At 28.4% G+C, this 23,194-nt stretch overlaps 1 protein-coding gene across 1 annotated transcript; it reads left to right on the plus strand.

The window, feature by feature from the left end:
- Positions 1-3,334: 3,334 nt before the first annotated feature.
- Positions 3,335-19,464, plus strand: LOC148235895 (putative inorganic phosphate cotransporter). The gene is made up of 11 exons (XM_088184664.1): positions 3,335-3,729; positions 14,303-14,439; positions 14,694-14,873; positions 14,943-15,081; positions 16,579-16,799; positions 16,864-17,013; positions 18,043-18,175; positions 18,604-18,725; positions 18,801-18,920; positions 19,001-19,148; positions 19,223-19,464. The coding sequence occupies exons 1-11, from the start codon at positions 3,657-3,659 to the stop codon at positions 19,267-19,269; spliced, it is 1,470 nt and encodes a 489-aa protein (XP_088040790.1). The 5' UTR covers positions 3,335-3,656; the 3' UTR covers positions 19,270-19,464.
- The last annotated feature ends 3,730 nt before the right edge of the window (positions 19,465-23,194 follow it).

The following is a 23,194-nucleotide window of genomic DNA, read 5'->3' on the forward strand; positions in this document are numbered from 1 at the left end:
CATCGACCTAATCATGTCATGGAAAATTTAGACTAATTATTATAACATTTGTAATGTCTTTACAGGATGTTTAAATACACCTGTTTTTTAATAGTATCTGGAAAACTAATAAAGTTGTGGATATGCAAAAATACTTAATAAAAAATATTAACTGTATTTAACATTATTAAAAAATCCATCTGTAAAATTGAGTTCTTAATAAATATTTTTTTAATGATGCATTTTTTAATATAATTATTAATATCAAAATTATTATAATATAACATATTTATTAAATTAATTTATTTTCTTTTAATCAAATAATGCAAAATATAAGCTTATTTTTATTCAAAGAGTCGATTTTTATGTATAATTGCATTCAGATTTAACTTGTATCACATTTTTTTCGAATAAAAACTCGTTTTACCACTTGAATACGACTAAAGTCTATTGTTTTAAAACACTTATTAGAAACTATTGACGAATACCGTTTTATAGACATTTGTGCGGATGTGCATAACCACTCTTTGTTTGTTTTGCCGGCAAAAACTACGATTCCTTTTAAATTAGAGGAACAGGAGAACAGTAATAAGTAGAATGTACTATTTGGTATAGTATTCGTCTTACTTAGCAACTTTGTCTTTATCTTCTTTATGGTCGCAAAACGTTGCCCTTTCAATATATTTTTGATCTGTGAGAGCAATAAAAAGTCGTAGAAAGCCACATTTTGTTAATACGGATTATTTTGCCTCGGCATCAGGACAAGTCACTTTATCTCATCTTTTCTAGAGAGCATTATTCACTTCATATGCCGTTAAAAATGTCGGTCATATACGACCTTCTTAGAACCGCTATTACCACTCATAAGTCCATCATTTGAACATAGTATTTTAAGGTTTGGGAATTCTAGGGGGGGATGACTTCGTAGCCAGTGAGACTCAGGGTGTATATGTTTATATGTTGCGAAAGACGATAAATGGCGAGATGTTTTCTCCGAGCGGTGGTGGAGAAGCTGGCGGAGAGATGATGTCAGTGGACGATCCGTAGAATTCTAATTGGTGTGGCAACGACAATATATTCTCCAAGCGGTGGTGGAGAAGCTGGCAGTGAGATGTGTGAGTCCATAATCGTATGTTGTCCGCGGACAGCGGGCTTCTGCTAGTTTCTTCGAGTGTCTTCGCAGGCGTGCTGGTGACTGCCTTCTCCTCGTCCAGACTTAAGTATCTAGGGTTTCAAAGCTTGCTGACCAATTGCAATTATGCAGCGATCATCCAGCCAATCGCTGCAGTCGCTTCTTAAAACGGCGAAATAGGTATACACCTATAGAAAAGACGTTCGCTTGATGGGCATTGTCCAAGGCCATATTGCATTGCAACTGGAATCTTGTGGATCCGATGATTTATTATATCCATGACCGTTTTGCAACAAAGAAATATTCTCTCAATCACGGAAAATATTTTATGTAAGAACAAAACTCGTGCTATTTATGCGATTTTTTCTGGTCGTAACGAGCGCGTTTGTGTGTAGTAAATTCTTTACGCTATTGTCTTGTTTCCTTGTTGATGGATAATCATTTTGGTCACCGTCAATTCACACAAGTTTTGAGTATAAGACCCTTTCAAACGTAGGTGTGTATGGTTGTTACAGTATCCTCCATTTTTTTTTATTTTGTATTATTATAAATAAATAAATTCAAAACAAAAATCTAAAATCATTTATTAAAATGAGACGTGAGAACTAAACGTCTTGCGCGTTAAAAGCGCCATAAAGCAATCCGTCAATTTTTATAATTTAAATAAGTTTTGCCATTGTTGTGTATTTTGTAACTACCGATAATAAGTTTTGAGGGATTAAAGAAAGTAAATAAACAATATATTAGAAATGCCTATACAAATATGAGTTTCATTGTCTTTCTTATGAGTGTCGATCAAAAATTTGAAGGGACTAAGCAAAGCATATATTTAACGGCCCGTTCAAATAACGCGCTTGTTCAAAATATTTAATGGTCGCGCAATACAAAAGATAAACAAATAATATTACACCCCAATAGTCGTTGCAGCATCAAGTTGGCTAACATTAAACATGTGCATAAAAATGGATAGCCAGAGTCATTTTTATTCAAGACTCGCCCACACCTATTTCTTATTACTTCTAACAAATTCAGCAGGAACTTTAATCTGACTCTCTGACTTAGACAAACGAGAATTAATATGATTTTTAATTAAGTGGGGCCGTTGACTATCTACAGACGGAGAAGATAGAAAAGGCAGCCGCTTCCCTATTCACGTCAAATCGCTTCGGAGACGATTGTATACATACACCTAATTATGCATATTTGACATATATAAATTATAAACTAAATAATCCCTGACACAAATGTAGATCAAGACGGCGTCGTCAATACTTATTGCTTTTTGGTGTAAAACACAAACTACGCATCTAATATAGTTGACAATCGACAAACGCTGAGGTGCGGAAGTGAAAAAAATTGAGCTTAACCGAGATTATAAAAAATAAATAATGATTTGAGTGAATATTAAAAATTTAATTTATTTTAATTTTAATAAATTTTATTTCAAGTGTAATGACCTTTTACTCCTCAAGTCAAATGATAGTTATATTCAGCCTTATATTTAAGTTAACAATTAGTATATCACAAAGTTGCTTTAATTGAAAAGTAAATGTTTGCACATATAAATATTTTTAATATTTACCAAACGCAACTTTTAAAATCAACTTTCTCAAGTGTTATTAACATCTTTCATAAAAATGACCTAAATAGGTCTAAATATATTTTAAATTATCACACTTTTCACGTTATAATTATTCTATTAGATACATATATATGTATATATAGTGCGATTCAATGACACATTTCATTTGATAAACAGATCAAAATTTTCCATATACCACATACATTTTTTTATTCACTCTGACTAATGTAATCAGTTTCGTTTAATTTTGTAATATTTTTAAGAAAGTCTATTTGTTTTAGACCAAAATTTTCTTCAACAAAATCTATATTACTAGATAGTTATTTTTATCTACCTGTATACATGTTTTTAATACAAATTTAGCAATGTTATTATTATAGCCAATAGCATGCGTAAACATGCACAGACACGTTTATAGCTTCACCCACTAAAATTACATAATCTTCTATCTCTCCTTGGAATTTTCTTCACATGTGCGTCTAGCAAATTAACCCTTAATTTTCTCAAATCACAGACTATACATAACCATATAATTTTATCTCTCGCTAGCGATCCAAAACCATTACAATCCTCAGATAGATTGACTGCACTGTGTCGATGTACCGACTCTATATATTACACTGTGAGGACATATGCCCGCCACTATAGGACCGATCGGTCGATAGAGCGGACGTCTATCTGACCATAATAGCTATATTTTATTAGACATGTATATGTCAAAATATTGTCTTAAAGCATATACATATATGTAGTGAATTTCCATAATCAAAAATCTAAGTTTAACGTTTAATTTAACCGCACGAATATAAACTTATGTTAGAGCAATGCAGCTATAATTACGACTTGTGTGCAAGCTCTCTTCTAGTCGGATGTGTGTATTATTTTTATTCTTCACGTGTTAAAGCGACCATTGTTCTGAATACTTTAACATAGAAACAATCAAGTGGATTAAGAAAAGACAACATGACTGTGAAAACTACAGAAGGCATTGAGACCATCGAGGCCAAAATGAAGGCTGACGAAGTGCCAAAATATGGTGAGTTTAAATTTTGATTGCTTATCGGTTAGTCATTAATACGCATTTGCATTTTTGATGTTGAATTATATATATACATAGTATAATATAAGGTATTAAATATTCCGGCTGAATAAATAATTCGGTGAAAGATACTCTGCACTTAGTATTTATAAAAACAATTTTAAAAAGTTAGTGAGATTCTAGGAAAATGTAATAATTTTTACTCAAACTCTATGAATAATTTATTACTATTCAATCTAAGAAAGAAATTATTTAATAGCAATATATCAGCTAGTTAATTCAGTGTTTTATTTCCTTAAGCAGAGCTATCAGTTAATAGACATCAGAAGTTAAATGACAATATTTTATTCATTAACTACAATTTTTAATTAAAAAAGCATATATTTTTTATCTTCAAATAACGTTAATCTTTCTTCAAAAAAATATTTTAATACTGTATATTTTATTGTTTTAAGTTATCATCCTTTATTAAAAATATCTTATCATTATTTTAATATGGAAATTTTCTAATAAAAATTATAAAATTTCATTAATAATTAACTTTTCTTACAAGGCTACAAAACCTTGATAAAATTTAGAATAAATAATAGATTTGACATAATTTATTTAATTATAATTATACCATATCTTTTTGTAAACATGTTCCGGTTCAATTTTATTGCCAGCTTTTTGGATATCACAGCTTTTAACTGGTTTAAAGAAGCCCAAGCAATATATAAATGTTTAATCGTGTCTGCTATTGATGCCACATTATTTGCATTAACATAAATATCCGATATATGTCAATCAATTTATTATTTTTGTTATTAGAAAATTGTAGATAATATATCGTGTACTCAAAAATATAACATATAAAAACATGGTAAATACTAGAACATTTTAAATATTAGTTCATCTTTAATATGATTTAAAACAATTATTTTTTTACGAGATACCAATACGTAGAATATTAATAAAGTAAAATACGCACTTCTCTAAAATATGCAATGGCTATCTATCAAGGAATTTTGTTCCGCAAAATAATTATCACTACCTAATAATTATTAACGTATACATCTTAACTTGAATGTTTAGATAAGAAATAACTTAGGTTAAAATCGTGAAATATTTTTTTAAGTAATTATGTTGTAATGAATTTCACACGATTTGTCAAACTTATTAAATTATCATATATGTACATTATTTCGCATTTTATACTAAAATTGCAATCTATATATTTTGATTTTCATCGATAAGATTATCCAATAACCAGTTGAGTTTAATAGCATCTTTATTTCATAATCTATAGCAAATTATTATGATAATTTTAATAACAATAACCAAAAAACCAAAGTTGCATTTATATATTAATATCAAATTATGAAAGATATTGGTTAATTAATAAAAATATTTTTATATCATAGTATTTTCACTATATTAATATTTTTAATTATAATGTACATTAAATATAATATATGTATGTAACTATCATAAAATGCAGATCGACAGCACTAATCAGTATTTGTGTATCTTATCGCATTTATGTATGATGTAATTTTTTCAACATCGGTCGTTTATATTATTTAAGTCAGACTCTTATTTGCGACTCAAATATTTAAAGTAAAGAAAATAAAGGTAGATTTTCTGAATCGTTTTCCTAATTTGCTCCGAATAATTATAGTTTAACTGCCAGTTATTAACGACACTGGTAGTGGAATTTTACATTAAGTTAATCTAAACAAAAAAACATAAAAATACATTTAAGAGTTTGTAACGAATATATTATATATAATTTTAATTAAATATATAAATTTAATTAACTGAAACTATCTAAATTTAAGATGAATAGAGAAAAAATATAAATGAAACTGCCTAAAGACATATAATGTCTCGCAGTGAGAGCTGCCGGTTTTCCATATCAATAGCCGAGCAGGTGTGAAATCTCTCTTAGTAACTTAAGAGATTTGTGGATATCAATATAAGTCCCAATAGAACAACTGTTGCTCTTTTCGATCATATTCATAATACCTTGGTGAAATTTGGATTTACAGAAAAATTAATTGATCATACTTATGACGGAGCTGCTGGGGAGCACAATGGAGTACAACAAATTTCGAGATATTTGTCCTAGCTCCATATTTGTAATAATTTGAAAAAAAACTTTTTCAAAGTTTTCATTTCTTAATCACTTGACTCAATTTTTGTTTATTTAAAAAAAAAATAATTAAACGAATTATTTACATTTTTTTTAATCGTTAAAGATTATTGTATTAACTTAACTTATCAATAAAAGTTGAACTAAATATATTTTATTGACTTGAAATAATCTTTAATACAGAATTGTGTAATACATAGTATATCAAAATTTCAGTTTAATCAGCATTAATTTTCAGTTTATATAGCTTATTCTAACTTATCATATTCAGTACTAATCGATATGATAGTGATATTACGTAATACTGTGATAATCTCAATTGTGTGTAATTTAATGCATCTGGGGCGTCCTTCAATACCGTTCATACTAATGTAATATTTATGACAAATTTGAGGTAAAGCATGATAGGCAGTTAAGTGGTTGTCTATATTTTTTCTTGATTTTTTTATCACTTCAATGAATGATTGTTTAAATCGTGTATTATTTTAATAAGTTTATTAGTATTTTTTTGGATAATTACTTAACTATTCGACACTTTGACATATCGATAACAATAGATTCATCTTTCTCATAAAAAACTGATAAATTTGCGGTGGGAATCGCATTCTTTTTAATGTGTCGCATCGGAAACAATCAAATTCACATTTAATCTAGATTGTAAATCAATCTAAATCAAATGCCAATTAAATCACCAATAATTCTTGTATCTGAATTTTAAAATGTAGATAAACATTTTATAAAGGCATAGTATTAAGAGTATGTTTGATTAAAATTTAATGTGTTATGTACAATTTCCATGGCAAACATTATGGAAAATTTTGATTATTTTTGATATGTGTCTAGTAAGCCTGGGTTGAAAGATATTTTAATAACTATCTAAAGCACGTATCCTTGCATAAAAAATAGAATGTATTTTACCTTCGATTGAGAATATTTCATATTCATATAAATTATCATATTCTAGAATCGACAACTTATTAAGTTAATATTCGCACGCCTCATTTGTAGGCGTGTATTATACAATATAAAATAATTAAATGTGTATAAACATATTATATAAACAATTAAGATTATAACTTTTAGTTAAATTTAGTATCAGAAAAAAAAAATGTTTTGACCTCGCTCATTGGGACTCATAATAATGATATCATAAAAACCACCCATAAAATATATTCTTAAATTGACACTATTTCTTGATTGATATTTTTTTATATTTTTTACTGTTTTGCTTAGTAACTTAGTATACTACATAATACATATGTATACATAGAAAATTTTTTGATAGTTATGTGACAAAGTGTACTTTTTATAAATGTCTATTACTAGAAATGTTCATACAGAAAATATATTAAATTTAGATGATATTTCAAAAGCGTTTTATTTTGCAATTGACATATCTTTAGAACAAGCTCATACTTTTTCAACGAATTCATCTCTGATTTTAATGCGCTTGGTGAGGCTCCTTCTCAGGCATCAACAGTTAAAATTCTCGCACCCGCTCTCTTTTTCGGCACCCAAGAGGCGCAGAAATTCAGTTAGCGCTGTTAAGGACCGGGAGGAGGAATCGGCTGGACGAACGATTTGTACACTTTTGTATTGGCTCTGACCGTCACTCTCTCTCTCTCTCTCCGAGTTCAAGATCAAGTGCTGTCTCTTTACGCATTTCTTTATGACACATTCCTTAAGGTAACAAGTACACCATCGATTCGGAAAACCAGCGATAAAACATATGACGCATTTCCCTGTGACAAAGTTAACAAGTACAGTACTGTTTTCGGTATCGAGTATACTATAGATTCATTGCTTCGTTCAAACGAATGATACTGATAAATTGCTTCATTATAAACAAACGTTCATATAACTCGATTTTAGGAGATTAACAAATTACGTCGCAGCATAGCAATTGCGTCTCAATCTTATTGAATTATATAATATTAGGAATACATATATTATAAATCAGAGTATATTACACCGCTATTAAGCATATACTTCAATTAATGTTTGTAAATCTATAAATCATAGTGTGTTACATTAAGCAAAACATATTCACATATGTAAAGCATGTGTCTATTGAAATAATATAAGTATTTAGCGAAAAATTGATTAGATACACATTGAAACATAATACTGCAACTTTCAATGAGTTATAAGTATATTTTTAGCATAACTAGAAATGAACAAATAAGATCACGTTCTAAACTTACGTAAAATTCTATTGAATAGCAACAGTACATTTTAGCAATAGCAGCTTTTACGGATGTTATGTAAAAATAAGCATATTTTCGCAAATTTGCTATTGTCGCGACAGTCGTTCCCCTGGCTAGATTTGTTTACAAATTTCACACCGAAAACGTTTAGAACCTTTCAATTGTTCCTAAATAGTGTGCGTTACAGAAAATATATTTATGACCGAAAAATACGCAACTAACCAGTTTTTTTCGGATAATTAATTTTTATTTTGCTCATTGGATGAAAATTGTATCCGTTTGGTAATTTAAGGCTTAAACCGCGAAGTTTAATATTACCTTTTTGTACTGCCTATATGAAGAACGAAAATTGAAGTAGATATTATTGTGTTAATGTTATTATTATTTAATGAGATGTGCTATTTATTTAGCTTTGACACTTATCAAGGTTACACGGGTATATAATAATCCAAAATATAACATAATATATATAAAAAATACAGTAACATTATATAATAGTATATTATTATATAATATTAGCTCTGTATACATGATTGCTGAATATTTTCATTTAATACATAAATTATAAATATATCGAAATATACGATTGTAACACAGTGTAGTGAGAAATGTTTAGTGATACATACGCGCTTATAATATCGCGCTACAAGCTCGTAAAGAGGCACCTTTATTAAAATAGTTTTAAACATACATACATAAATTACAATTTACGTTAAATAATTAATGAGTTGCAATATTTCAAATTTTTAGAAGTAACAGTAAATATTTGAGATAAATTTACTATGGATATTGGGGAGATAATAGTACAAAGCTAGTAAATATTAAAGCGATTTTTTACTTGGTTGCAAATATTGCAGTTAACTATGTAATAATTATTTGAACAGACTAATAAAAATAGCTCTTTGATCGAAAAGAAGGAGGGCTGAAACCCAGATCCGTTGCCAATTCCAATTCAAGATTTTTTCATGTCATTTAGAGTATCTATATATTTTTAATCCCCATAAACCACATTAAATGGGCTTCTTATTGTTAATCCTGAATGAATTATAGAATAAGTAGCTTACATAAAATATATATAATGGTTAAAAGATCTAGAGTCCAGCCTTTTAACCATTAAACATACTTGATTTAAGCTACATTTTGAATGAATATATTTAATTACATATATTCATTCAAAATGGCTTGCACTTAGGGCAACACTTACTAAAAAAAAATGGACTTCAAAGGGTTAATCATAATAATTTATTTTACAAAATCCTGTTATTGTAATAAATTTATTTTTTATTGATATACAATTGCTGTTTCATTAGTCTATGTACATATGTATGTGAGCACACACACTTCATATTTTGTACATTTGGCAGTAATTAAATTTATTAACAATTATTTGCTTATTAAAATAAAAAAATACACGTGCTAGAATAATAATAATATATATTTACAATAAATCGAGCTATCTTATCTCTGATACAAAATATTCTTAAACTATTTTACTATATTTCAGACTACATGTATATTTTTATTAAAGATAGTTATTTATGAATCAAGTTAAAATTTACATTTTTTGCAAATGATTCGATCTTGGCGTTTTTTATTACCTTAAATTTTATATAACCTAAATAAATTTATTAGCCCTTGAATATGTTTTATACGTCACATTTTTATAAATTTAAGAAAAAATAAGAGATCTTTTAGTGTTAAAAAACTCATTGCCAACTTTATTAACTTAATCAAAAATATGTTATTGTTGTAAATGTTGATTATTAAAAGTTTTGTAGTGGCAAATAAATATGTTTTGTATGTAAGAAGAAAAAAATATTCTTTAGCTTTCCACGCATCTATCCCATATAAAGAAATCAATATATATTGACCTATGCGTATTGAAAACATATAATCAGTTGATGAAAGCGCTCGTGTATAAATTATTATTTTCCACAGTGCATCGATTAAATGTTATTGATAAGAAAAAAGTTCATATACGTATGTTTGTCTTAATGGGTTATCAAGAATCCATTGATAAATAAAACTTCAACAACACGAGAAGATTTCCAAATATCACTCGATATTTGAGAACATCCAATTATTTTCTTTCGCTTTGAATCAATCCAATTAAATTTAATTTAATATTATATTGCAATCATCTATCAAATTTAATACGTCATAAAAAAGAGGAAATTGACGATAATATTATTAACGATTATTGTTTCGATTGTATTTATTAAATTCCGATGCTCAAACACGCAAATGTAATTATTATAAACCGTAATAAAAATGTTAGGCACGTTTATTGTCGGTCAATGGTTATATGTTCTCTGGAGGTCAGTGTCAACAATCAGTTATTCATGACTATAGTTGAGTACGACAGCATACACGTATTTTGATTTAACGTAGATGTTTCCGTAGCCTTAATCAGTTAATTTTATTTTACCTATGCATCTCAATAATTTAAGTTATATTTCATGTATTATATTTATTTTACTGTTTAAAATGCCAGTAATTTAATTATCAATATATAATTTTTAATTAAAGTAGACATTAAAAATAAATAATATCAAACGTCCGTTAACGATGTTTCAAGTCAGTCGTGTTACATGATTCACGTTAAAAATACATAAATATTACAATGGATTCAGTATATGGTAATTTGTATTAATTATTTTTTTAAATTGTATAACACAATATTAAGTATGTACCTACATTACTATTCGTACATAATGTAGTTTTTTTGCAAATTGCTTTTGAACTGGATAAAACTGGTTATGATTAACTCATTTTTTATTCGCATCAAATTTTTTACGGTGAACCTTGTATTAATGCATTGAATGATTTGACATTCGCAAAATAATCCTTCGCATAGCTAAAAACATACTTTCAATATCAACCAGATATATGAATTTAATATATGTGATGATCTTACAAATTAGTATACACTTATTAGCATAATTAACATTTTAAAATCAACGAAGAGTTAACGTAACTGAAAATAAACAATTGGGCTTAGGTAAATACTTTACAGCTTACCTAACCAATAATTCAGTTATGATAAACCAATTATATCAAATATAGTATGTTGAGTGACATTTTTAAGCTTAAATTTGATATAAGAATCAGCTAAATTCACGTATAGCACATGAAGTTAGTCGCAAGTTAAATAATACAAGACCGTTTGATCCCGTGGTGCATTTTTTTAATGCAATTTTTAGAAAATGTTGCGTCTTATTAGGTTTCGCAACTATTATTTTTAAGAACTACAATTTTAATTTTAATAAAATCAAGTACATGTTAATCATAGACTGCTATTTATTAGTCAATACTATTTTAGCCTTTAACGTACATAACAAAAAAAGTGTGAGTGGGGTACAAATTAACCAGGCGCGTACGATGAGATACATTCCGTTTCACTAGCTCGCATGTTAAGTGACGAGAGTGAATGAGAGATACGGGACTGCGTTACTTCTGCGGCACTTCTCACTCACTCTCGTCACTTAACACGTGAGCGAACGAAAGGGAATGTGTCGCATCGAACGCGCTTGAAATTAACACCATTAAAATTTTCGTACTATTAAAATATATTAGTCCACATATTGTTCTTAACGACTTATATAAAAATTATATTTTTAACTTTAAACAAATTAAATCAAAACAATTTTTTATTAGAATGTAACATTAATTGATAATATATGTCAATATTTTTTTAACGATATTTGCCATTTATAAGAATATTTATGTTACGAATAATATTTCAATATTATTTTGAAAAATTCATATTTAATAGAATTTTAGATATTTTATCACAATATTTTTCTGCATAAGTAGTTAAAAAACCCTGTAATGACAATTAGCAATCGATAAAATGATTGTATCCGCTATAATATATTCGCGCGTTGGGTGTCGAAAAAAAAAGTAGGCGTGAGACTTTGATCACGTTAGTTTTGTAACTCAAACACAAACTCGCCAAATACATTGGGTCTATGCTAAAACATAAATAAAGCAATATAATAATCTTTTATAAATATTTTTCGTACTTGAGTATCTTTACTATTCGAATGTACAGTAATATACTGAATGTTTACATAAAATGCAAAAATAATATTATCTCGCGTCATAAGCTGGTAAAAATATAATATTTCAAATTTTCTGTTTTTGTTTAGAATATATATATGAGAATATATTTATAATAAAATACAACCTTTTTTCTAAGATATATTTACGTTTATTGAATTATGTATATTTTCCATAGACCTAAAAAGTAACGATGTACAAAATACTGCAACTAAAAAAATATTGAATAATTATGACCGGCAATACACATACCTATTTATATAAGAGGTTTGTATAATTAAGGGATATTTATGTTTTGAGCAGGGTCTTAAAGACTACGCAAATAAATATGTTACCTGATTAAAGCCTAGATAATAAACATATACACACATATAAGATTTAACAAGTAACATAAAATAAATAACTATAATATATGAAGGGCTCACATTTTTTCTAACGGCTCACAATATGTCACTTTTATAGAAAGATACATTTAAACATAAATGCAGCGTGCTAATTTTATCTTTACAGTATTTTTCCTATGCACAGTTTTACCAATTATATACATAGTATATAACAAGTTTTACGATTGTGACGTAACTAGTATAATATTAAATATTTATTAGGTACATTGAATACACCTTTACACTTGCCATCTTAGAAAGCTTGTAATTTATACTAATTATATTAAATTTACGTTGATACTTAACTAGCAATATTTTTTAAGTAACATAAAATGATCAGATAAGAGTTAATTTATAAAATAGTATAATTTGTATAAACATATATATGAACATATATCTAATAAATATTATTAATTACACTGATTGCTGGCAAAAACAGATTATGTTTTTTATTATCATTTCGTGTATTATTTTATATTTTTATTACACCTATAAAACGGGCAAAAGTCAAACAGGAAAAGAGAAAATACGACACTGTCTGTTGTATTTTTGAGCCTCCTATATACGCTTCGTGATATTTCGTAAATAAATAAAAAAAAACTGTATGTATGTACAATTTTTAATTTAATAGTAAAAAACACATTAGTATACAAATGCAATTTTCATCAAGGTTATTTCTAATATTATTACTTCATAATATAATATCGACGTAATTTGCAAAAATTGTTTGGATTCTAAAATTGAAAGGGTAAAAAAGTTTATTGTATATACATTCAAGGTTATATATGAGAGTAGTTAAATGGACATCTTTAAAATGAAATAAAAATTCAAAACACTGCTCTACTGCCATGAGGAGTGATTCGACAGTACAAAAGTGACACGTAACCTCAAGAAACAGCAGTAGCTTAAAATAACCGCCGCACTTGGAACATACACCAAAATCCAATTTTTTTTGCAGTTTAAGAAAGTGACTGTCAAGAAGATTACATATTAGCTAACTACAAAATTAAAATTCAAACTTATTGTTTCCTGACAGGAACCAGCAACATTGTTGTGAAGAAAAAGTGCTGCTTGATATGAATTTTAATTTGCTACCTATATTTATGCGATACTATCGTACCGAAACTGCGCAAAAATTACAATGACACTTTTTTATGTCAAGCAATATTACTGGTATGGCATACGCAGATATCATCAATAATTAGCTTTATTTACCAATGAAACCACAATGGTTTAGCATATAAAGAGCCACCCGAAAAAAATAATCTTGCTTCTTTATAAGAACTGGTGTGGGTTTAACAGTACTATTTTTAACAGTACTCTCATTAGAACTCAGAGTACCACTCAATTCAACTCAGGATTCAACCAGCGTCACGAGTTGACCATGAGAAACTTCACAAAAGTTTCCCTAAGAGGACTACTACTTTACATTGATCATATCGTACTTTTGAGTACACGTATTCCCACCTCTCCTGTATTTTATTGCCTCTTTGGATCGCTCAAAGAGGCAATAAAAGAAAAGCGGTTCAGTTCCAAAGAAGATGTGCAGCAGGTGGTGCACAAGATTTTTTTTCTAGGGGTTTCTATATATAGAAAATATGTTATTTGTACCTTCTTAGTTTAATAAATAACAATATAAAAAATATTAAGCATTTCAACTGACTTACACTACAATTTTAATATTTTTAATATTAATATATATTTAATGCTATGTTATTTACTTAAAATTATACTTATATTGAGCTTTGTTTTTTTGTATTTTAATTTAGTATTTTTAATTTCAGATGGAGTAATAGGAATACGGCATTTACAAATACTCCTTATATTCTTAGGATTAGTCGTAGCTTATGGAATTCGAGTTAGTTTAAGTGTAGGAATCGTAGCGATGACCACACACAATTCATCAACAGCAGACGTCCCAGTGAGAAAATTATATATTATTCAATACCTATACTCTGTCCAATATTTACAGTCAGTATAAAGTGATCTTCTTTATCAATATTCATAAATAAGAAAGAGTTTACATTAATTTCATCAGCTTTGAAAGTCAGATTATTATCAGAAAATTATTTATTAATATTATTTGCCCAATGAATTACTGACTGTTTATAACAGAAAAGATATAAACAACGATAAAAAGTGCTTATATTATTAATACTATTTTTATCTCTCAAGGTATTCGACTGGAGTAAATCAACACAAGACACAATTTTGAGTTCATTCTTCTGGGGGTACATTATATCACAAATTCCAGCTGGAGTCATAGCTGAACGGTTTGGAGGAAAACTACTGTTGCTCGTATCATTGTTAGCAAATGCCATATTGTGTTTGCTTATACCAATAGCTGCCATTCAGGTAATTATACGATACAATAAAAAAATCTCATTGTATAGTAGTTCCATAATATTGAATTATAAATTATAGGGTGGCTGGGGTGCTGTATGTGCATGTCGTGTATTGCAAGGTTTCTTCCAAGGATCTTTCTATCCTTCGACTCATGCGTTACTCGGAAAATGGGCAATTCCTGCAGAAAGAGGAAGATTTGTTACATTTGTATATGCAGGTAAATAAGTTATAATTTATATTTATAAGTGTGACATCTAGAATCAATATCTATAACCTTGGCCATAATACAATACATGAATAACCTTTAAAATATTGTCTATTGACTAATTGTAAAAGGATCGCACTCTTATTGTTAATTCCGGAAAAAGTGAACGTCCTATTCATTTGCATGTTTTGTTTTGTACACACTGTCCAAAATTTGCTTAAACTGTTCAGTAAATATAATAGTATACAACAAGAACTAGAATATAACAAATGGAAACTGTTTAAAATTATACCATTCACTGAAAGAGCTACAAATCTCTACATAAATCTCTACGAAATAGGTTGGGGAACACCGAGACTGGACACTTGAAGATTAGATGAATGTTATTTGGTATTTTAGCTAATTATAAAATAACACTATTTATATAATTCAATAATATGGATGAAAGGCATTCATTTCTTTCTATGTAGTTTTTGCGACCTACAAAATGTAGTGATTTTTTTCTGTATGGCCCCATCCTTATGCCTTGTTAGTCAAAATCTTCTTTGTGATTTTTCTTTCAAAAATTACCAGCACGAACACCAAGGAATGGTTGAGAATACTTTACAGGCAAACATATAGAATTATAATGTTTTTGCAATTTGTGCTGTTACCTTTTAAGTATAGATATTATTACTATGCTATTGTGGGAATCAATTTAACCCTCTTTATTTTGATGATTTATTTATGAATTATCATATTTTTCAATAGCTTTGCAAATAAAACAAGCTTTACCTCATTAAGTGTAAGGTCTACTAAATTTTATTTTGCTATATAGTACACTACTATTTGTTTAGTCCTATTAAAAGTATTAAAAAACATGTTTACCTTTCCATTAGCATATCAATATGCTATTCCCAATTTCATTCATACATTTGTGCTATGTATGCAATATGATAAGTCAGTAAAGAATATTTGCCGGTTGTAGACAATATTTTTTTATAAAGATAATCTGCCCGCTCTAGCTGAGAATATAAGAAAGATTTCCTAGAAGCTCAGAGACCTTGGAAGATACTGTTCGAAGAACGTGGGACATTGAGTCACCGATTCACATGCATTTGTGAATAGTAAATATATCAAGATCTTTTTTAAAAGTATATAATAAATAGATCTTGAACCTATAAGAAGAAACCTCTTTCGTCTATCGACAATTCTGCATGCAATCATCAGATTTCAACCAATCCTTGCCATACTTGAGTTTGCATAAAAGTGGTTGACGGTTTTAAATTGGTCTGCAAAGTCATTATTACAAATGCTCTATTGTATAATAGATTAAATGTGGTATATTTTAAAAGTTTCTCAATGCAATTATAAACTGTTTAAATCTCATGCATATATATAAAATAAAATAAGATTACTATTTAACAATCAAAAATGATTAAAAATGAAGTAAATGTGGTCTGATAATGAATTATTATAAAGAATTATATTATATTTTCTATACTAATTTTATATTATGTATTTATTAAGGTGCTCAATTCGGAACGGTTGTGGCTCTTCCATTGGCCGGACAACTCGGCGGAGGCTCTTGGGGATGGCCGTCAATATTCTACATCATGGGTGGTGCTGCTATTGTATGGGCTATATTGTGGTTAGTATTGGGTGCTAATTCACCAGCCACAGCGCGATTCATAAGTGAAGAAGAAAAACTTTTCATACAATGCGCTCTCGGACACGAAGGCGAAAAGAAGGTATTGATTCATAACCACACCTCACCACAAAATGAATAAAATGATAATTAATATGTATTTATAGGTTTACCAGACTCCATGGAGAGCAATCTTCACAAGTTTACCATTCTACGCTTTGATAGTGGTGCACTGTGGACAAAATTGGGGATTCTGGATGCTTTTAACTGAGATGCCTTCGTACATGGGCTCTGTTTTAGGTGTCGATATTAAAAGTGTGAGTTAATTACCTATAGCAAATACAGACAGCTGTTTGAATAGTGGCGCTCTTTTTGTTCTTAAACGTGTAAAACTAATACAGTATAATGATCATATATGTATATGCAAAGCTTTGCGTAGAAATAAGCTATTTTAGATCCTATTGATCCTCCAGAAGTTTTGTAAAGTTATGATTACTCATTCACTTATTGTTCTTTTCAATGATTATAACGCATTTTATTTTAATATGTGTTAGTAATTTAATATATTTTAATATATACACTAAGCTCTAAATTAGCGAATAAGGATAATGTTGTAATAATTCCATGCGCGGTAAGCGGAATGCAGTCTTGCACTATCATGCTACAGTATGCGCTGAGAGAATATCTTTCATGGTCACATCTTGGCCAAAGATTGTCACAGTAGTATATTTAATAGATTGATACTGTATTTAAAAGATAATATATAAGAACTATCCTTTCACAGTTCCAAAATAACGAGATTAAAAACATCCCAATGGAAATCATGGCATAATTTTTATACAGAGCTTTTTTTTGGTTGTTATCTTTCTTCAATTGATTTTTTGATTATGGATTGAAGTAAGGAACGCGGGTTTTATTAGTAGGTTGGTTATTATATACATCCAGCAAATACACATGTAGTTGCTGGATGTATATAAAGTCCTTCTTTAAGAATATACTGATTGTTCTTTGTTATTTTACTGCGTTCCATGATTCCAAATTATCACAACTTTACAGAAGAGTATATAGCAACCGTCTGAATCAAACCAAATTACCAATATTCCTAATCAATAGGTATGATTAAATAGCAGAACAAAGTTTCTAAAACATCACTTCTTGTATGTAGGCAAAAGTAATAGTCACATTAAAAATAAGTTGTGTATAATAAAATGTAGTTTTATTTAGTCTTTTAAAATGTTTATATTTTTAGTATAAATATTCTAATATATTTTAAGGATGCGCCAGTTCCATAGAGAAAATAGTACTGTTGACATATATTTTTTTATAATGTATTTTATGTTCAACAGAATGGAATGCTCTCAGCTCTCCCGTATTTGGTTATGTGGCTGTTGAGCTTTGTCTTCAGTTTTGGTTCAGATTACATCATCAATAATCAGATTTTATCTATTACCGTGGCAAGAAAGGTTGCAAATACAATAGGTATGTTTTAACATATTTTGATTAATATAATAAGGCGCCAGATTTGTGTATAACGCATGAAATTAGTTACAGATACAATCAGCATATAGATGTATATAAAAATTAGGTTAGTGTTTAATCTAAGCAAATAATGCATTACCAATAAATAATAAAAATAAAATGCTATAATTTTTTGTATCAATTTGTGTATAGAAAATTCCTCTTTTTCTACTTTAAAAATCCTTAATTATAATTTATTATAATTAATAATAGATTTATAAACACATGTTATTGAAATCAAAAACCTTTTACAAGATTTGGGTATAATTTTAGACACAAACCTAAACCCAATTTTTTAAACATAAAATTGACATCTAAAAACAAGATATTATAAGAAAAAATTTAAAATGTTTGTGGTAATTAATACCTTATAAATTCATTTTTTAAAGGTCATTGGGGTCCAGCAATTGCTTTGATCGGTCTGTCGTATGTGCCAAACGATTTAGTAACTGCCGTCGGATTATTAACGCTTACAGTCGGAATTAATGCTGGTCATTACGTCGGTTTTCAGGTGAGATACATAAAATAAATTATATAAATAGCTATAAATATCGATATATCATTTTAATTATATATGATTTTTCAGGTTAACCACATTGATTTGGCTCCCAACTTTGGTGGAGTGCTAATGGGTATAACGAACGGCATTGCAAACATTCTGTCGATAGTCGCTCCACTTTCTGTCGGTATGATGCTGCCGGAAGGTGTAAGTTATATACAAAACATGACTAGTGAATAATTATATTTAACTTGAATTATATTAATGTACATAAATTATGATTTTAGAAAGAAGATGAAGCAGAGGCATGGCGACCAATATTCTTTTTGTCATCTGCCATTTACTTTTTATGCAATCTGTTTTGGTTATTATTCGGAAAGTGCGTAGTTCAACCGTGGAACGATCCTGAATATAATAAGAAGAAAGATGACGTCGGTGAGTGAACAAACATTATAAAACATTTTTAACTACCATTGAATATGAATAATAACTTATTATTTTACTCACAGAGGACACGAGTGATAAAACAGAAGAGGAAGGGCCATCTAGATTTTAATAATTTATATTATATATTAATTCGAAAGTGATCAAATAAGTGTATTATGTTATATATCAGTTTATAAAGCATGTAATCACATTCCTTTAACGATAATTTCTCAATGGTGAAACATAGATTAAATTAAACCTGAAACATGTGCTTTATAAATTCTAGTTGTATTTGTATATATAAATATATTTAATTAAAAATGAATTTTATATTATATTTACTACCTCATGCTTGTAAATGATATAAGCATTCTTTGAAATATTGACAGTTATTTATTTTAAGATCTTTCATTAAAATAATCTTTATTTTTGTAAATATAATTTAAACCAAAGATTGATATTTTAAATTATTAATGAACTTAAAAAACAGAAATTATAAATTTAGTATTTATAAGTAAATTATCAAAAGTATTTTTAATGTTGTATGAATGATAGATGTATATAAAACATTTCGTACTAGGTGTAAATAAAATTATGACATTTATTATTTATATGTGTAAATGTTTTTGTATCGAAAATATTTAAAGAATAATCAAATAAAATTTATATTTCTGAAAAATTAAATTTAATAATCATAATGATTATGGATAGTTTTTCCTGTTTAAATATAAATTAAATTGACATTGAGTGAATCAATTTCACGTTTTGGACATTTTTTTAAGTTTACATAAATATACCTTAAATAAAAACTGTATCTTTATATTTATATATTAAATAATATAATGTAAATTTAAAATAAGTGAAATATAATATACAATTATTGCAAGTGAAAAATCTATTAGTTAAAATATATGTTCATTGCTTTGCAATTACAATATACTCAATTAATCTATTAACTTTTAAATAGTTTAAGAAACTAAAACATATTTTTAAGCAAGTTGTTGTTTTACATATATGCTATGCATAAGTTTGTGAATTTTATTTGCTTTTGATTTCATTCTTTTAACGATTTTTGAATATTAGTACTAATTTTCTTAAGAGTCATTACATTGTTATATTAAAATCCTCGTTGGTCTTATTTTTTAATTTTAAAAACTCTTTTTATTTGCAATCTGTCTCTAGCAAGGACAATAAGCAGGCTTTATGTTAAAATGAATTGGCTCGTGGAAGGAGAAGCTCACTAGCTATATCCCGTAACCAACTAGCTACCAAAGCTAGTGTTCTAGTTTGCAAATATTGTTGCAAGATTCATTTGTTGTGCAAGTTTCAATCTGACAATCAAAAAAATCTGACACATTTTTATTAATATGAAAGTTAAAATAAATAACAATGAATAAAAAATTCACAAGAATTGTTATTTGCTAAATGTTTGGAAACTGATACGAAAGGTGTAACGTTATTTACTGAATTAAGAAGATTTTTCGATGTAAAAGCTATACCATTGACTAATATCATCTCCGTTGCTACTGATGGTGCTCCAGCAATGGTAGGACGACACCGAGGCTTTCTGGCATACTTAAAACAAGCTATACCGAATGTATTATCGGTACATTGTGTCATTCATCGACATTATTTGGTCGCAAAAAACCTTGTGAACGTTTGCATGAATCACTACATTATGTCATTAGTGCAGTTATTAGTGACTATTTGCTCAACTTTGTTTGAAAAATGATGATGACTTATGACTATAATCGTTTACTACTTAGCACAGAAGTACGTTGGTTATCTAAAAGTGCATGTTTGGATTGCTTCTATTCGCTCTTTGATTCAGTATTGGAATTCCTTGGGAGTAAAGACAATGATTTGCGTCACAATTTAAATATCTCAAAAAATGACATAGCTAATATGACTAATTTATTTGCCAGATTTAACGAGACTAATTTGAAGCTATAAGGTGACACATTAAATTTAATCAAAACTAAAAGTGTAAGATCTGCGTTTGTTGCAAAACTTTTGCTGTACAAACAAAACTTGGGAAGAGGAGAATATTCTCAGTTTCCAAATCTTTCAAAATTGCAAAATAGAGATGAAGATTTGTTTGCTTATTGTCAACACTTAACGGCGCTTCATTCGGACCTTAACCAAAGATTTGAAGACATTCTTCACTTGGATATTACCGACTGGGTGTTGAACCCTTCTGCAAGTAGTCAAACTTAGAGCACAAATACAGATGAATACATACTAAAACAGGAAAAACTTATTGAATTATCCACAAATTAGAAGTTGAAACCAATGTTTAAACAAGGATACGACAACGTTCTGGTTACAAAAACAGATCCCAATTTTATATCCAGCATTATGGGTTATTGTACAGAAGCTGTTGATTGCTTTTCCGTCTTCCTATTTAGTAGAAGGTGGATTCAGTGCCGTTATGAGCTTCATCACAAAAAAAAAGAAACCGACTAGAAATTAGTACTTGTGGGGATTTGCGGTAGCTACTCACAAACATTGAGCCGGACATAAATACACTCAGAACATCCTATTAGGTACATCTAAGTCATTTAATTTTTTTTGTATTTTAAAACAAAAGTTATAATTTTAATAAATACTTGTTCAACAAAATGTTTTGTTTATATTTTATTTTTATGTCACCATTTACCATTCAAGATGTCAAAGTTAAATTTGTAATTTTTCTATTATACATTTATGTAGTTATTCACCCAGGGTCCGTGGGCAAGTTTTGAGTATGAAAAGGGGTTGTAGGCTGTAGGCCAAAAGAGTTTGGGAGAGACGATATACCTACTGATGGCGGCAACTTTGGCACAAATAAATAAAGGATCATAAAATCACTTAAAGAACAAATTTTAACACGATTGTGATACATTTGAATTATCTTTCAATTGACAACAGCGGAGAGTCGAGGACTGCCTAAAAAACATGCATATTTCCATTGATATTGTAAACCATATTTTACATTGTAAATGAAGAATGACAGAAGAAATATCAATTTTATCTGATTGGCTTTGAATTTTATTGAAGTTGAGATGGCATATGAGCTCGACTTGGAATATTGTCGAAGAAAAGTTAAATTTATATAGTTTTTAAAGTAAATTCTAAATTTAAATATACCTTGTTCTCTTCATACATATTCAATAATGATAATAACTTTAATTTTAGTGTAATTAAAATTATATTTTTTATTATGCATTAATATATGTATTATCATATATGATTTACGTATCTAGAGTCGATACTTATATTATCTAAGTGCATCTTCAATTTATATTACTTTTTCTATTGTAAAGTGATGTAATAGAAATCTTTTACACGAGTTATAAAGTAATAAAACTTTTTAAACATTTAGACGTTGGCGGCAACGCGATCTCTGCTCAGATCTGTCATCTGTTCGAGAATTTTAGCAGCACACACGATCGGATCACCACTCACCAGCTACCGTCGGACAAATCCACCCGTATGCGGCCAGCACGCAATTTGTCGCCATTTTGGGTGGTTCAATGACCCCACTGTCACACATAATTAGTTTTTAATTAATAACTTAAATAATACTTTTCATTCAATTAATTAGGAATTAAAAAATATTTAAGATTCTCCTTCGACTCTCATTTAATTAAAGATTATTTAAAAAATGTCACTTACCAGAAACAAGCGCCTCGAGTTTTTGTACATGGTAGACAAATAGCAAACGGTTTGCTAATTAACTCTCACTAATCTTAATTATACACGGCTTAATTTTAACACACACACACACACACTAAAATTTATTATAAACGCTAATTTTAATTATACACATCTGAAATTTATTTTAATTTAGAGCACAAAATACTAATATTTATTTTTTTAATGATTGACATTCTTTGCACATGTCAATTATTTATTTAGTTTAAAATCTATTGAAATCACTTTTTAAAAGGATATTATTATAAAAATATGTACAAAAACACTTATTCGAGAAAAATGTAACGAAACACAGTTTACGCGACCGTTAACAACAAATGACGAAAAACTACTGCTTTTTTAAATATTTCAAAATGCAT

The sequence above is a fragment of the Plectrocnemia conspersa genome, unplaced genomic scaffold (genome assembly GCF_051122295.1).
Source record: "Plectrocnemia conspersa isolate PC_06_02 unplaced genomic scaffold, ASM5112229v1 ptg000004l, whole genome shotgun sequence".
Lineage (NCBI taxonomy): Eukaryota > Metazoa > Arthropoda > Insecta > Trichoptera > Polycentropodidae > Plectrocnemia > Plectrocnemia conspersa.